Source organism: Tursiops truncatus, chromosome 1, assembly GCF_011762595.2.
Source record: "Tursiops truncatus isolate mTurTru1 chromosome 1, mTurTru1.mat.Y, whole genome shotgun sequence".
Taxonomy (NCBI): Eukaryota; Metazoa; Chordata; class Mammalia; order Artiodactyla; family Delphinidae; genus Tursiops; species Tursiops truncatus.
In genome coordinates, this window is record NC_047034.1 from 107,806,000 (window position 1) to 107,822,449 (window position 16,450).

General features: G+C 34.1%; 1 protein-coding gene across 1 annotated transcript in view; it reads left to right on the top strand.

Moving 5' to 3' along the window:
• The window catches only part of SELENOF (selenoprotein F), a 37,898-nt gene that overhangs the window by 7,590 nt on the left and 13,858 nt on the right, over positions 1 to 16,450 (top strand). The window contains exon 2 of the mRNA XM_004316187.4: positions 1,475 to 1,642. Within this exon, the coding sequence (XP_004316235.2) occupies positions 1,475 to 1,642 (168 nt within the window). The remainder of the gene's footprint in view (positions 1 to 1,474; positions 1,643 to 16,450) is intronic.

Sequence of the window (16,450 nt, forward strand, 5' to 3'; positions counted from 1 at the left end):
TAGGAGTAGCTGACCATTTAATCCACTGAGGCAGGAAAAGATTTGAGAGCTCTTTAAGAGACAGAATTGTCAAAACTTGTTTTTTTAACAAACAAGTTAATTGACTGATTGTAAGAATGGTGAAGAATGTGGAGTCTAGGATGAACTGACCGGGGCAACTAGGTGGTCAGGGAAAATGGTGTCATTTTGCCAAGATACTGAATACATGGGAAGGAATAGATTTAAGGAGAAAAGATGTTTCACTGTTGGAGAGTTTGAATTTGCAGTGCCTGTGCAACATCTAAATGAGATCTCAGGTAGGCTGTTGGCTTTGGAAACTTGACACTTAAAAAGACTTGGGAGTTTTCAATAACTGAGTATTTGAAGCCATGGAAAAGATGCAATTCTCTATAGAAAGTATGCAAAGCAAAGAGAGAGCCAAGAATAGAAATGGGAAACAACATCATTTAAGAGATAAATAGCAGAAGAAGGAGAGGGAAAGCCATGGAAGAAGCAGCTGGAGCAGAAAAGTTTTGAATGCCATTGCATTTAGTGATTTTTCGCATGTTTAGCTGAGTGGTGTGGTGGGATCAGAAACCAGACTGTAGTAACAATTCAGAAATAACAGAATGTGGGGAGAGCAGTTAGAACTATGGGTCTTGGGTACACTGAAGGTATGAGTTATCAATGAAAGTAAATCCCTGTGGAGATGGCAGAAGACAGAAATTAAAGCAGAGGTACAGGTATTGACCTTAGACAGATGTAGGTATACCACACTCACTGAGACATGAGAGGAGAATGGATAAAGGAAGAGAATAGTTTTGGAAGCCTGCTTTTGCGAGTCATTCTGTTTGGTTACTTTACATAAGTCATTTCATTTAATCTTTACTGAACTCTATTTTATGTGGGATGCTTCTTGCTTTATCAGTGAGGAAATTAAAACTCAGGGAGGTCATCTTGCCCAGAGTCACACATCTTGTAAGTGGTGGAACTGGCACCTAAACCCCGAAGTTTTATTTTTGATGTGCTCCCGCTCTCCCCAACTTCATCCCTTTCTGTACTCTTCCCCTGCTAGATGTGAATGAAGATAAGTTTGTAGGGTGTAGTAGGGACCTAGAAGTTAATGTTACTCCATACATCATATGAACAGGTGCTAAGTTCTTAAAATAAAATGGAAATTCATTTTTCTTCAAAAGATACGTAATATATATATCATAAAGAAATAATATATGATCTTTTTTGTTAATCCGTGTTTTAGCCAAGCTGTAATATGACAAATTTTTAAGAAAAAAATTTGTTGGGGATGTGGGAAGAACCAAAGCCTCATATAAAGTTATAAAGTATAAAAATAATTAAGAATTTGTCTCCAAATGATGCATTTCACTAACTGTCTTTAATGTATTAGATTTTGACAATCCTAGTTTCTCCTTTTTTGGAAGCTTTGTGATGTAAACATGAAGTTAAGGGAGTTTTTTCCCTCATTTTTTGTTTTCAGGTCTCTGCGTTTGGGGCAGAGTTTTCATCAGAGTCTTGCAGAGAGTTAGGCTTCTCCAGCAACTTGCTCTGCAGCTCCTGTGATCTGCTTGGACAGTTCAACCTTCTTCAACTGGATCCTGACTGTAGAGGATGCTGTCAGGAAGAAGCACAATTTGAAACCAAAAAGGTATTGTTTTATAGTATCTCTCTTCCATTATATGGTTTAGTTTAGATAAGGTAAAATGTTAACTTGCTTAATCAACTTAAATATAAAGAAGTCTTTAACTTTTACATTTTGTAGTTTTAGAAACTCAGCTGATTTCTTGCAGACCCATTAGATCAATCAAAGCAAATAGGGAGGAAAAGTATGGTTACAGATTGATAATACCATCCTACCATGGTTGTCCAACAGAAGGGAAGCAGAATTACTATAGCATGCCTAGATTGTAAATCTATCCAGTCTTCCTAACTTCCGGCCGCATAAAGCCAAAGAATAATTAATTAGATGCTTTTATTCATTTGTAATAAGAACCCAGTCTTATAGTGAAATTTGAGATGAAAATAAAGCACTTATTCTCTGGCACATAATTGTCAACAATAAATTATAACTTCCTTTTTCTTAATAAATTTATTTATTTAATTTATTTATTTTTGGCTGCGTTGGGTCTTTGCTGCTACACGCGGGCCCTCCAATTGTGGCGAGTGGGGGCCACTCCTCACCGCGGTGCGCAGGCCTCCCATTGCGGTGACCTCTCCCACTGCAGAGCACAGGTTCTAGGCGCACGGGCTTCAGCAGTTGTGGCACGCGGGCTCAGTAGTTGTGGCCCACAGGCTCTAGAGTGCAGGCTCAGTATCAGTGGTGCACGGGCTTAGTTGCTCTGCGGCATGTGGGATCCTCCCGGACCAGGGCTCGAACCTGTGTCCCCTGTGTTGGCAGGCGGATTCCCAACCACTGCGCCACCAGGGAAGCCTTAAATTATAACTTTTAATCTGGTTAACAAAGAATATGGTCTGTTAACAATTTGCACATCTATAACTAATGTTTCCTGATACCTAATCTCACCTTTAACACCTGAGCACAGCCAGGAATAGGTAGTTCTAACAGTCCAATAAAATCTGCTACTGTTTTACCCACTGTTCAGAATAATAGTAAACTTGCTCAATTTTTAAATCTTTTCATTAAACCCTTAGACTTCTTTAATTTATAAAGTAGACTGAAAAGGTCATTTATATCATCCAAATAAAGCTGAATTAATGAGGTCCTTGTGTTTGAGAAAAAAAATATTAGCATCTCTCTGCTTTGTTTCCTTTTAATATTCTCTTTCAGTTGTACTTACTGAATCCTGTTTGAGGCATTATGGTTTGTAAAGCTTTCAAACAGTAATTGTATCTTCTCATTATTAGGTAGTAAAGGTTTACTTCTAACACTGAGTACAGTTTTCTAGTTCTGTAAGAAAAACAAGCTGACAAGCTCTCACCATGTTAGTGTTCAACCAGAATTTACACTTGATTTCTCAGTTGTAAACCTGAAATTTCTGTGTCCCACAAATGGCTTCCAAGTCTTCCATGTTTTTCATTTTCTTGGTTCACATATACCAATGATATATTTTAATGTTTAGAAAATTTCCATACATATAAGTTAGTCTTTATTGCAAGTAAATAAAATCTAAACAAGTTTTTAAAACTTGATTTTAAATAAATAGATTTAAGACCTAGACCTAACTAGTTTAGTAGGACCCTTCCCTCTTGTTTCTTGTTTCGTTTTATCAATGACATATTCACATGGGACAAATTGCTGAAGTGTGATTCATCCTCTCATCTTTAAGCTATTATTCTATGGTCTGTACGACTACTCAACTAACAATGATTATTTGTGAGACACCAAACTTACAGGATTGAATAACAAAGGGTGTTTTATAATAAATTATCACACACCCGCTTTGTAATTAAGGGTAAGTTGAGAAAGTCTGCCCTTTGACTGATACCAGATGTGCCTAAACTGTAAACCAAGTGCATATAAAAGCTTTTACTAATTGCCCCTTTAGTAATTCTTTATAATATTACCAGTTTTATGGTATAATTTTTTTGTTTTTTTGCCATGCCGTGTAGCATGAGGGATCTTAGTTCCCCAACCAGGGATGGAACCCGAGCCCTCTGCAGTGGAAGCACGGAGTCTTAACCACTGGACCGCCAGGGAAGTCCCTGTGGTATAACTTTAGTGGAACCAAACTTCAGTCACACACTTCGCAAATTCATTATATTCCTGTTCAGTTTTCATTATTAACTGAGCTATGTATTGCTTCTTCAGCAATAATAGTAGGCAAGTAGTCCATCATTTAATATATGCCTAACTAATTACAAACTGAAATAATTATTATATCTCAGTGCAAGTGAGCCTGTATCCTAATGTACCTTTTATACTGTACCCATTGTTTTTTTCTTAAGTCCTTGCCCATAATCTGTTAAGATGTACTTCTCATTAAGCATTTGCTAGCACAGTGTTGTACAAAATAAATGAATGTTTTTTTTTTTAAATAAGCCTAGTGGAACTAGAACACTTAAAATAGTACTGGAAATAGAAAAGTAAGGCATGTCAGGCAAGCCTCCATTTAGATGCAAAATGCATTCACGTATAGAAGTGGTACTTGATTTAATCTGTACAGTATTGCTCTCTGGATTATTGGTACATAATTATAGGTAACAATATATATAATAGTTTTTCTGTCTCATTCAACTCTGGCTTAAGGCTTAATTTTGAAATTATAGTTTAATTTAGTCCTACTTTAATAAAAGTAAAAATATGCAGTATGTAGACTAGTGCCTTACATCAAAAATATTAAAAATACTTAAACATGGCCATGTGTGTGTGTAAGTCATTGGGAATATAAATTCTTTAGAAGAGAAAAATTGTAGTTTATATGCAGGAATGTTTTGGCAATTTATAATAAAGAAATGTTACCTGAATACTCATTTTAGTTCTTGCTTAGTTGCATGCTTTATAGGTCTGTCCAGGGATGAGGCTAATCATTTTTCGAATGTTTACTCATTCAACAGGCTGAATTTAGCCTTTGATAGGCAGAAGCATAAAATTTGCTGTTAAAAAAAAAAAAAAAACCTTATTCATAATAAATGCAGAAAATGTCTTCAAAATCCCTTATTCTGCAAATAGATATTCCTTTATTATTTTTATTTGGTCTTATTTCTCTCCCCCCACCCCCCATTTTGATCATAAAGGACCTAAGTAAGCATCACAAATACTACCTAGAAGGAGATTTTTTTGTAAGCTATTTTACTACTGTTTTAACTAGTTTTGCTCATAAATACATACCTAGGTACAGTTTACAAACATTAGTAAGGATGTTGACTGAATTATGAGGAGCGTTCTAATTTGTAGCTTAAAGTAAAAAAAGGTAAACTAATGAAAGAAAAAAATATTTAATTCTTGGTGCTATTAATATTTACTAAGTAGGATAAGTGACTTCAGCTTTTTATATATAGAATCTTAAGATGGAATGGGAGGGACCATTCTTCTTTTCACTACTGACTGACTTTTTCCTTGTGGTGGGAAAACATAGTATTGATAACAGCCAGTTCCTTATAGCTTTTCCCACCAGAAAAGGACTAATTCTTCCCCATTTACAATTTTGAAGTATTTTAGACAAGGACTGTTACTAGCTCAAGTTGGGTCACTAACCAGTTATTAGCTAGGATCATGGAATAATGTAAGAACCTTTAGCTGCCACACTAGCTATGTGGGAAGTTGCACTAGGGAGCAGGTGGATGAAGCAGCTCTTAGGTAAAGAACAGCCTATTTTTTTTTTCCTCAATTTCTAGAGTAAATCACTTCTCCTTGAGCTATTTTAAAGATTTAGCTCAAGTGTCCCCTATTCTGGGAACTCTTCCCCAATTTCTCCTCCTTACTCACTACCCTTGGCCCTTCCAAGTTATGTTAGCTACACCTCTGTATTCCCAAAGCACCTGAGGATACCCTTGATTTGCACTTACCACCACTATATTGTATCTGTTGTTTGGCTTTTTTTCTCTCCCAGTGTTTCATGCTCTTTGAAGTCTGGAACTATGTTTTATGTTTCTGAATCCCCAGCCTTTAGCTTACAGTATTTCATAAGTTTTTGTCCTTGAATAAGGCTGTTTTTACTAAGAACAAGTTAAAAAAGGTCATTTTTTTAAATTATGTTGAAAATATACTTGAACTTTGTAGATGCTTGTTAAATACCTTTATCATGTATTTCACTTATATATCCTAAATATAAAAAATAAGAAAGTTTGTCTTCATGATTTCAGTCATCTGTTAGTAACACTAATTGTTCATCTAACTATAAATATAGAATTTTCATTTCTGTATTTTACTTATAAGGATACCATAAGCTTCCCAAATCTATCTAAAAAAAGAGATGTTAATAGCACAAATTTTTAGTGTTCCCAGTCTGATCACAAACATTAATAGATACTTTTTCAAGGAGTACATGACCATCCAGTTAAAAGAGTTTCCTGGGATTTTCCTGTGAGAACAATCAATCAAATCATTTCGATTCTGTTAAGAATTTCTTAACTTCTATTTCCTAAGGGTTATAAGATTAAATGTAGTATTTCAATAAATGGGTTATTTTTCTCATATTTTTATAATCTTCCCAGTTCTGTGAATTTGAACTTAATGTTGTCAGTTAGGTGCTTTTATTTTCCTGTCTCATTTAACTTTTCATATCTTAATGATTTCAGCTTCTTCCAGACATTGTTACTGTAGAATTTTTGTATTTCTCCTTAGTTACATGCCCCTATTTCCTTAGCTAGTACCTGTTCTTTTTAATATCTTATAGTCCCAATGCTTTTTTCTTCTTCCAGATTATTTTTATTTAATTGGTTTTTAGTACTTTCTATTCTTTTGCGTTCACACCTACTTTATCTGTGAACTACTATTCTGAAAGTTTGGCTACTTACCGAACCAGAGTACCTTTTGGGAGAAAAGAATCCAGTTAGCCGAATTACTTATATATATGAACCAATAAGCAACTTATTTCAACTTAATTTGCTGTTCATTCAGTCTTGATTGTATTGGGGGGTGGAGGGGGGAGTTTAGAGTAGTGCTTAAGAGCACAGGCTCTGAAACCAAACTACCTAGGTTCAGATCCCCTGCTACTCAAGCTGGTAACTTGGACTAATTACTTATCCCTCTGTGCCTGTTTCCTCATTTATAAATTGGACGTAATAATAGTTCCTATATCCTAAGGTGGTTTGAGGATTAAATAAGTTAATATACATACACTGCTTAAAATAGTGCCTGGCATATAATAATTACCAGGTAAATACTTGGGGCTGGTGGTGATGACAGTAATAGTAGTAGTATCTGATTTGCTGATGAAGAAAAAACAAGAAAGAAACAGCAAATTTGGAGAACTCAGAGGATAGTGTAATAATTATTGCTATTGGAAAAATAGGGTAAAAGAAAATAGATAAGGGATATAACATGAACTATTAGATGTACCAGTAATAAAAATTTGGAACAAAATTTTCTATTATTCCACTTTCAAGCTCTTGGATCAGTTGAATCAAGAAGAAATATCTTATGATAAAATAATTAGTAGTGCGAAGACTTTGACCATTTGTAATTACTTGCTTATGTGCAGCAAAATACAGAATTATGTCAAACATAACCCTAGATTTCAACTTTTTGAGTCCTTGGCTGACACATTTTTAATAAGGAAAATACTGCAAATTTGTACTTTAAAAATGTGTAGCATTTTGATCATTTTTAAATGCCAAATGAAAGATTGCATTTGAAGAGAAGAGGTTTTGCTACTAAAAAATATTCAAAACCATTGATAAAGTGGAGCTCAATTTTTAATCTAATACTTAGTAACAGATTTCAAAGGTTTAAGAAAATTTCGAAGAGAAAAACTTAGAACTGAATTCTTTTTTTTTAAACTCTACAGATTGAGAAGAGATTTCTTTTGTTTGAATTTTGGAACATCTTGGTCTTATTCACAGAATATCAGTAGAAACCTAGGCTGCAGATCACCAAATTATACCATTACTGGTTCTGTAAAATACCTCAACAGTTCAGGTATTTGATAAAAGGATTTTATTTACCTTAAAAATCTTCAGTTTTGTTTTAATAATTACATTGGCTCAGCTTTAAGTGTTTATTTTACCTTGGTTATGTACTAAAGTGGTTTACCTATGTTATCTATTTAATCCTGACAACAGTTCTATAAGGTAAATACTATTACCCCTGTTTAACAGAAGAGGAAACTAGGGTGTAATATGCCCGACGTTACCCAGCAAACTGGTGCCAGAACCTGGCTTCATCTCAAGTCTCTCTGACTCCAGAGCCCCAAGTTTTTAAACATCGACACTGTTTTGCCTCTCATCTTGAAAATCTTAACAGTAATACCTACTTCACAGAGTAGGAAAATGAATGAGTTAAATGTAAAACACCAGACAGGCTTTCTGAAGGTCTGCCCCTTTTGCATTTATATTTAACAAATTTAATAACACAGTCCCATTACTAGTTTCTGTTTAAAATTACCAAATCTTTACTCCTCAGTTTACCACAGACTTTAATGGCTTCCATTACTTGGTGTTTTTGAAGAATATGTTAATGAGTTTGGCTTTATTGAAGGCCCAACCAAACATTTTAAGTAAGTCACATAATTTTTCTTATTTCTGATAAAAGAGCATTGAAACATTTTGTTATTTTCAATTTACATGGAAATTCTGTACCCAGCTTTAGAGTAATTTAAGTCAGCTTAAACAGCATTATGCAAAACAGTGGCAAATTTTAAGCTTTAGCCTATCAAAAGCAGAATGCTACTGTGTCTAAAACATAGAAGGATGAAATGGAGGTTAAGCTAACTGCGTGAAATTGTAGTTGCTAAAGAAATTTCACAGTTGCTTAAAATAGCTTCAGTTTTGTAGTGTCGGTAGCATCAAATACATGAATTGATTTCTTCAAAGGAAACAAATATAATTCAACAGATTATTCTAATTATAATATAAAAACATTGTCCAGAAAGAAGCTTTAAAAAAAAACAAATCTGAGTAATGTTTGGCAACAGTTCAAATTCAGTGTGAGAATCACTAAGTAAGACTCCTGAGTAGCAACAGTAGTAAATAATGACACAAATATTTACTTAATAGCTACTAACATTCATTAAGTTCTTATAATATGAAGGTGCTGTTCCAAGACTTTACATGAATTAACTTGTATAATCCTCACAACAGCTCTATGAGGTAACTACCATTATCATCTCCATTTCATAGCTGAGTCTGGGGCATGGAGATCTTGCCTAAAGTCATACAGCTAACAAGTAGCAATAAACATATGTGTCATATATTTGTGTAACAAAAGTTTTAAAGTTTCTTTTGTGCAGTTTATTCAGTGGACTGAAAATATTATTTAAATTTATTTTTTATATTTTCTAGATGTGGCATTTCTCTGTCTTTGATATGAAAACTAAATGTAGTCAATTTTTTTAGGTATTTACAAATCAGGATCAGCTTCTATGTAAGCATGTTAAAACATTGTCACCTTTGCAGATTGTAATATTTAAAAGGGAAATAAATCCTTAAAGTAATTCATAATCTATCTCCAGGCTGTCTTACAACTGCATTTCCTAGACATACCTACCTCAGAGTCAAAATAAACTTTCTGTTTATATATTGAATATTACTTCTTACTATAGGTTCTGAGAATGCCAAAATAAGACAATAGTCACTGTCCTGGAGGAGATGAAGAAATAGACATGGAAATTGGACTACTAGAATGCAGTTGGCAGGATATTCTGTTGGGCTAAAGCATGATATCCAATGTTATAGCTGCTTAAAAAAATTAGAAATAAAAAATAAATAAAAGTTGGAAGGAGGAAGGAATCAGTAAATCTCTTAAAGTTGGCATAATCAAAGACTATAGATAGAACCATATTAATCACTATGGAAGTGACCAGTAGAAGAACTAAAAACAGTTTAAAAGTTATTGAATGAGATAGGAGGCAAAGGAAAATTTTTACTTCTTCTTTTATACCCTTCTGTACTGTTTCCTTTTATTATTTTTCCAGATGCATTGATTCTTTCAAAGATTCAGTGAGATGTGTGCTGTAAACAAAATATGTGGTATGAAAGCACGTAAAAGGAAGGGTATAACCATTTGACAGGCCAGGTAAATATTACCACTTGCTTATGTAGACGTTGATGCTTATAATAAGTTGGAAAATAATTAGGAGAAGGTCGTCTCTGGCAGAAGGAAAAGTAAATGCAAAGATACAGGGTCATCATGAGAGAGATGGCTGTCTAAAATAAATCAGATAGCTTATTATGAGGAGAGATAACGATAGGTAATTAAGTAGGTCCAGAGTGCCTTGATAAGAAGTTTGGACCCTATCCTGTAGTCAGGGGACAAAATATAAGGATTATAAATGGTGAATTGACATCAGATTTGTATTTTAATAACTTTTGTTGGTGTTGTGAATGATAGTTGACAGGGCAGAGGGGAATACTGTTGCCAGAAAAAGAACTTCGATTGCCAGTTTCCAGAGGCAAGATACAGGGGCTTAAGCTAACACACTGGTAGTAAAAATGGAGAAGGGACAGATCTGAAATAGATTTAGGCAATAAAACTTACAGGATTTATTGACTGACTGGATTGGAATGGGGAAGGGATGAGTGAGGATGCTTTCCAGTGTTCTTATTTGAGAAACTGCTAACCCCAACATAAGTCTGCAAAGAACTTCCATCTAACTACAAGGTAGCCCCTTAAGGCGATGGTGGTGGATGGGAAAAGGGACAGCAACAGAGGATAATTTTTAATATAGCATACAACGCTTAGCTCCAAACTGCCTTTTCAGTTTTCTTTTTGAAGAAATAAGTGTTAAGTTTTAATTTAGCAGGCCATGAATTTTATCTGGTACCATAGTCAATTCTAAAATAGATAGTATACTTGTCAAAGAGTGCACAAAAAATAAAAATGTGTGGAATGGCCTAGTTCTTTTGTTCTAATTTCATATTGTTGCTCTTAATTTTTGTGTACTGTTTAACTTTGGGATTATTTTGGCTTTTTTTTGTATCTGTTCTTAAAGTTAAAATATATTAGGTGATTAATTTTAATAGAATAAAATCATTTGAGCCAACTCTTGTTTTTTATTTCAGATATTTGTAACCTTTCTTAAAGATAGTAATAATTGCCCCTTTTTTTATGACAAAGTGTTCAGTATTGGAGTGGTCACTAACACAAAGAATTGAATTCTCTTTTGAAAAGCAGGTTTTCCTGCCATATATGGCACTTCCATGCACATTTTTTGAGGCTATTGAACGGTTGGATATTGAACTGTATTTTAACAGGATCTCAGTTTTTCAAGTTAACAGGGATATACGTTATAATTTTCAAACATTTAGGAGCAAAAATACACTGAATTTTTTTTACCATTTTCTTTACTTACACATGTTACCAAGGGGCTAATTCGTTTTATTTTCAAAACTGCTTACTAAGATAGTCAAGCTTAGGGTCATTTTTACCATTCTTTGGATATTTTGTCCTCAGGAAATATAGTGGCATTGTGTCAAGTTATTTCTTTATATTGTGTGATATTCCCTAGGTATTAGTAGTATTGAATACATTGTTCCCAAATGATACCCTGAATTATTCATACTTGTAGCTGAAGTATGTATAGGAATGTGTGTGTGTCTATATCTGTGGGTGTATTTGTTTCCAGGTGAAAGTCTAATAGTTACAGTCTTAACCTCTTGCTGATGAAATTCTCTTTGTTTTAGGTATATATACAAATTCTACTTCTTATCACAGTATTGAAAGAAGCCTCGTTCTTTTTTTTTTCTCAAATTTCATAGTTGAAATGGTCTAATTTAGATTGTGGTGATGTCAGAGAAACATTTTTATTTTATTTATTTTTGTACATTTTCATTGAGCTTTTTAGTGGAACAGTAATTGTATCTTTATGGAAATATTCCCCCAGTGTACTCCTACCTTCTTTAGAGCCTAATTTAAATTAAGGTAGATATTACCTTGCTTGTTTCTAGTTTTCTCAATCTCAAGTCAGACATGAGATTCAAAGAAGAATAGCAATTTAATAGTGTAGTAGAATAAGTTTTAAACTTAGGGATCTTCCTTAGGCACAGTTGTTTTATATTTTTTCAGAGTTTGGTAGAAAGTACCTAAAAATGAATAGTTTAATCTCAGGGGTATAATATTAGAGCATTATTTACCAGCTTGGTTTGCTAAAATTGTAAAACCCAACTTATTTCCCTATTCCTCCATATTCATTCATCGTTCCTATGTAAGAATGCCATCAGTCAGTGTGTGTATGAAAATGTTAATAAATACACTATTTGCTTTATACACTTAAGGTGACAAACTAAAATCTTGACAAAAGCTTACTGTAAGATTACAAACTATTTAGTACCCTGGTTATTTGTCCATGTGTAATTGTAGCTTTTTGTTTCTATCACTATAGGCACTTTAAAAAATAAAAATCACAGGGCTTCCCTGGTGGCGCAGTGGTTGGGGGTCCGCCTGCCGATGCAGGGGACACGGGTTCGTGCCCCGGTCTGGGAGGATCCCACATGCCGCGGAGCGGCTGGGCCTGTGAGCCATGGCCGCTGAGCCTGTGTGTCCGGAGCCTGTGCTCCGCAACGGGAGAGGCCACAGCAGTGAGAGGCCCGTGTACCGCAGAAAATAAATAAATAGATAGATAGATAGATAGATAAATAAATAAATCACAAAATACAGGAATGACCTTGATAAATAATGAATTAAAATTTAAAACATCAGCAGGTCACTAGACGTAGTTTTAGATGGAAACATTTTCCCTGAGAATTAACTGACTAAATTTTGCTAAAAAAAAATAGCTTCTGCATGATGTGTTGATATTTTTCCTCTACCCAGATGTATGTGAAAGGAGTAAAGTTGACTTTAAGAAATTACACTGGATATAATTAATGTTTAAAGAGTGGTTCACATATACTTGAACATATCATAATAGGTTTTCATTTAAGATCTCTAAATAATACCTAGCTTTTATCATGTTATAGCCATACTTATTTTTAAATTCCTACATTTTATTTAAGAGCAAGCCTTCAGAAGACCTATAAAATAGTTACTCCTCAGATCTGAATTAGTTCAGCAGTCAGAATTTTTCCTTTTTTTCACCTAGCATTAGATCATTTTCATCATATTGCTACTTAATATTCAAAGTTTTTTCAGTTTTTTTCTAAAGTTTTGCTTTAAATAAAAGAGGATTTCAAAAATAAGAATGTATGGCTGCAAGCAATACTTCATATGAGAAGAAAAAGAGTATTGCAGCATTTGTCTTGCTCTGGTCAGTGTTTACCTGGTTTACCTTTTAGAATTAATTTGGTTAGTCTCTTGAGCAAAAACCTCTACTGTTTGATTGTTTTGTAATTTTTGCCTCATTAATAGTTGAGTATAGTCCAAGGCACCCCTGGCTGCCCTTTACAATCACTTGGGTAGCTTTAAAAGTAGTAATATTAATTAAAATACTGATGCCTAGATCTCAACCCAACTATCCTGATTTACTTGGACTGGGATGGGTTCCAGGGATCAGTAAGTTTCAAAATCTTCTCAGGTAATCCAAGTATACAATAAGGGTTGAAAACACTGCTCTAAGGTCATTTGAATTTGAAAGCTTGAGAAATTTTGAAGTGGCTATTCTAGTAACAGAGGAACAATGAATGATAGCCCTAAATAGGCTATCAGGGCTACCTAAAGCTCTATGAAAATGGGTGCACACCTTAAACATAACCAATAGTGTGAAAGAAAATATTATAATATTCACTATTCTTACTTATTGAGCATCTAAAGAATCCAGGCGTTTTGCATGTTTTTGTCTTTTTTTTTTTTAAACTCCATTTAGCAACTCTGGAAGGTAGGGAATATTTCTTGTTCAGACAGTAAACTGAAGCTCAAAGAGAATGACTTGCTGCCTTTAAGTCACAGAACCAGAATTGGACCTGCATACACATTTGATTTTATAACTTAAGCTCTTTTCACTGTACCTTAAAAGATAAACTGAGGTATATGAACATTTTTAATAGTTTGAGCAAAAATCAATTCAAATTGGGTAACACCAAACTAGAAGTGGTTAGGAGCGCCCCACCAACAGGAATTAGGAACAAAACTTATGGAGAAGATGCAGAAACAAAGCAAGGAAATTTTTTGATTGGCTGTAGCTTAAGTGGTTGCCTTTTTTAGGAAAGCCTAGTTGGCTGTTTGTGATTGTTTATTTTAGTTTTTATTTCTTAACTTTGAAGCATTTATAGGCTTAGGTTTGGGTTTGGTTGCATAGGCTGCTAATGCCCTAGAACCACCTCAGTGTGATGGCCTCCTTGTTTAATTTAACAATACCATGCTGTATGAAAATTTGATATTTAGTGTGACTTAGTTTAAATAATTAGCTATTTCAAGGTTTTCTTACTGTCATGTTTCTTCAGAGCCATGGATGTCATCACCAACAGAAATATATTAAGTGCTCAGTATTGGAAAGTAGTAGAATATTTCTGACTTGGACCAGGTTTACAGATTTGTTGTGATGGTGATGGTATGATGGTGGCAGTAAAAGTTAACAAATACAACACTTTTAAAAAATTCTTTAGAAAATTTATGTAACTCACATGTGTTGCCTTCGTTTGGTGTTATAAATTAACTTATCTAGGAATCTATCTGGTAGAAAACAGCATAGACCAATTTTTTTGTCTTGCTGTTAATCTGATCCATTTTATAGCAACATAGTTAGACTTACAGCAAAGTTATCACCACAAAGTAAAGATTTTGGCCTTTTTCTATATGGGAAAACCTCATTATAAGCCTTACTAAAATTTTATAACAAGAGATTGGTCAGGTGGTAAAAACTCATTATATTCCAAAAGTAAATTATAAGGGAAGTCTTTCAACAATGAAGGGAGTACATTGTCCCAAAGTATTAGGAAAATATATGAATTGTACAGAATTTAAAATTAAGATAGGTATAAATAATAATCTTGGTAATGCTTAAAATATATTTTTTAATTGCAAAAAATTAGCTAACTACAAAGCTGAAATTTATTTTAAGAATAATAAATTTAAAATCACTTATTTTTAAATGAGAGGGAAATTAGCATATTCAAAAACCCTGTTACAAATAAGGTAAATTAGTTATAGAGCTGAAGTAGTTAGATATTTCTAGTTCCCACCCAGAGGACACTATGAGAACGTTTAGGAAAACTAGCAGTAATGAGTAATATGGAAATAGGTGTGAATTCCCAAGGGGCAAATTCAGTTTTGTGCATCATTTTCATATTTTCCTAAAGGTGTCCGTATATTCCCATTATTATGTTCCAATACCATAAAGGTATTCCAATACTTCCAATGGAAATAATTCCATTTCCATAAATTATTTGGGCTAATATAATATGATCCTAATGGAATAGTGCCTAGAGTTAGATTGTCTATACAAATAAGGCTTCTCTAATGCATATAGAAAAGAGCCCTACCAACTTGGTATCAAAAATATCAGCTTGGGCTTCCCTGGTGGCGCAGTGGTTGAGAGTCCACCTGCCGATGCATGGGACACGGGTTTGTGCCCCGGTCCGGGAAGATCCCACATGCCGCGGAGCGGCTGGGTCCGTGAGCCATGGCCGCTGAACTTGCGTATCCGGAGCGTGTGCTCCGCAACGGGAGAGGCCACAACAGTGAGAGGCCTGCGTACCGCCAAAAGAAAAAAATAATATATATATATATATATATATAAGCTTGCTATATAAAAGTTATATAACTTGTTCTTTGATTTTTCTTCTATTGTTATTTTTCCGCAAATGTTTGAAGGTCAGCATTTTTGTATGATGTTACTTTAAAAAGTAAAAATGCTAAAGGTGAAATTCAAGGAAATTTCAAGTTTTAACCTTTTTTAATCCTTTCATACTTCATGCCCTTGATAAATTCTAAGTAGCATATATTTTCTTGTGTATGAATGTATGTGTTGCCAAAGATGCTTATGATTACTTTATAAGACATTGAAAATTTACCACAATTTGTAGTTAATTTACCATATTTATTCACCATGAAAAACAAATGTTTTCCTATGAACACTAGAGATCATAAATAAAATGCCAAACTAGCATCACAAATTAATGCTTTTAGAATTTGATTTTAATAATGTTAGGCAGCTTTGAGTTACATTTTCTTTTTGTTTACCCTAGACTGGAACTAAGCATAATCTACAAAGTATGTGAAAGGAACTTGAAATATTTTTAAAGTTACACGATGAAAAAAGAGTCATTTAATTCCGTTAAGTGAACAGTTCTGTCCATTCAGCACACACATATTGAACAACAGCTTTGTGTCCAGTTCTGGGGGGAATTATAAGACATTTCCTATCCACAGTCAAGTTATAGGATATTTATAGTACATTATGATAAGAGCAGAATTCTGTGGAAGTTTCCTAGGAAAGTCCCTAACAGAGAGTAGGAGGTCAACAAAAATTTTCCTTGAGAAGCTCACATCTGAGCTGCCTATTCATTAAAGAATAGGTTTCTAATATTTTTAATTAATCAGTTTGTGTTTTGTGGTGCAGAGAATGGGTTACAAGTGTGCTAGGATACTGAATCCTTCAGTCCTTGGGACAACCAAATGGAGACTGGGGTGAGCAAGGGCCCCAGGCTAGTCATCTCCAGTTATAAGCAGCCACTTCCTTTTACCCCAGTGCTCCAATTATTACTGTTTTCAGTGTGTCATGATATGAAGAATTTTGGGAAACAGTGGTGTAGAGAAATGCCATCGTACTTCCAGGTAATGGAATCTCCACTTAGAGTTTCCAAGGGATCATAAACTTGGAAATAAAAGATAAATCTAATAACCAAATTTTAATATGGCCTTATATTTTTTATTTTTTTAATTCTGGTAAAATATACATAAAATTAAATATTTTAACTGTTTTTGAGTGTTCAATTCAGTGACATTAAGTACATTCACATTGTT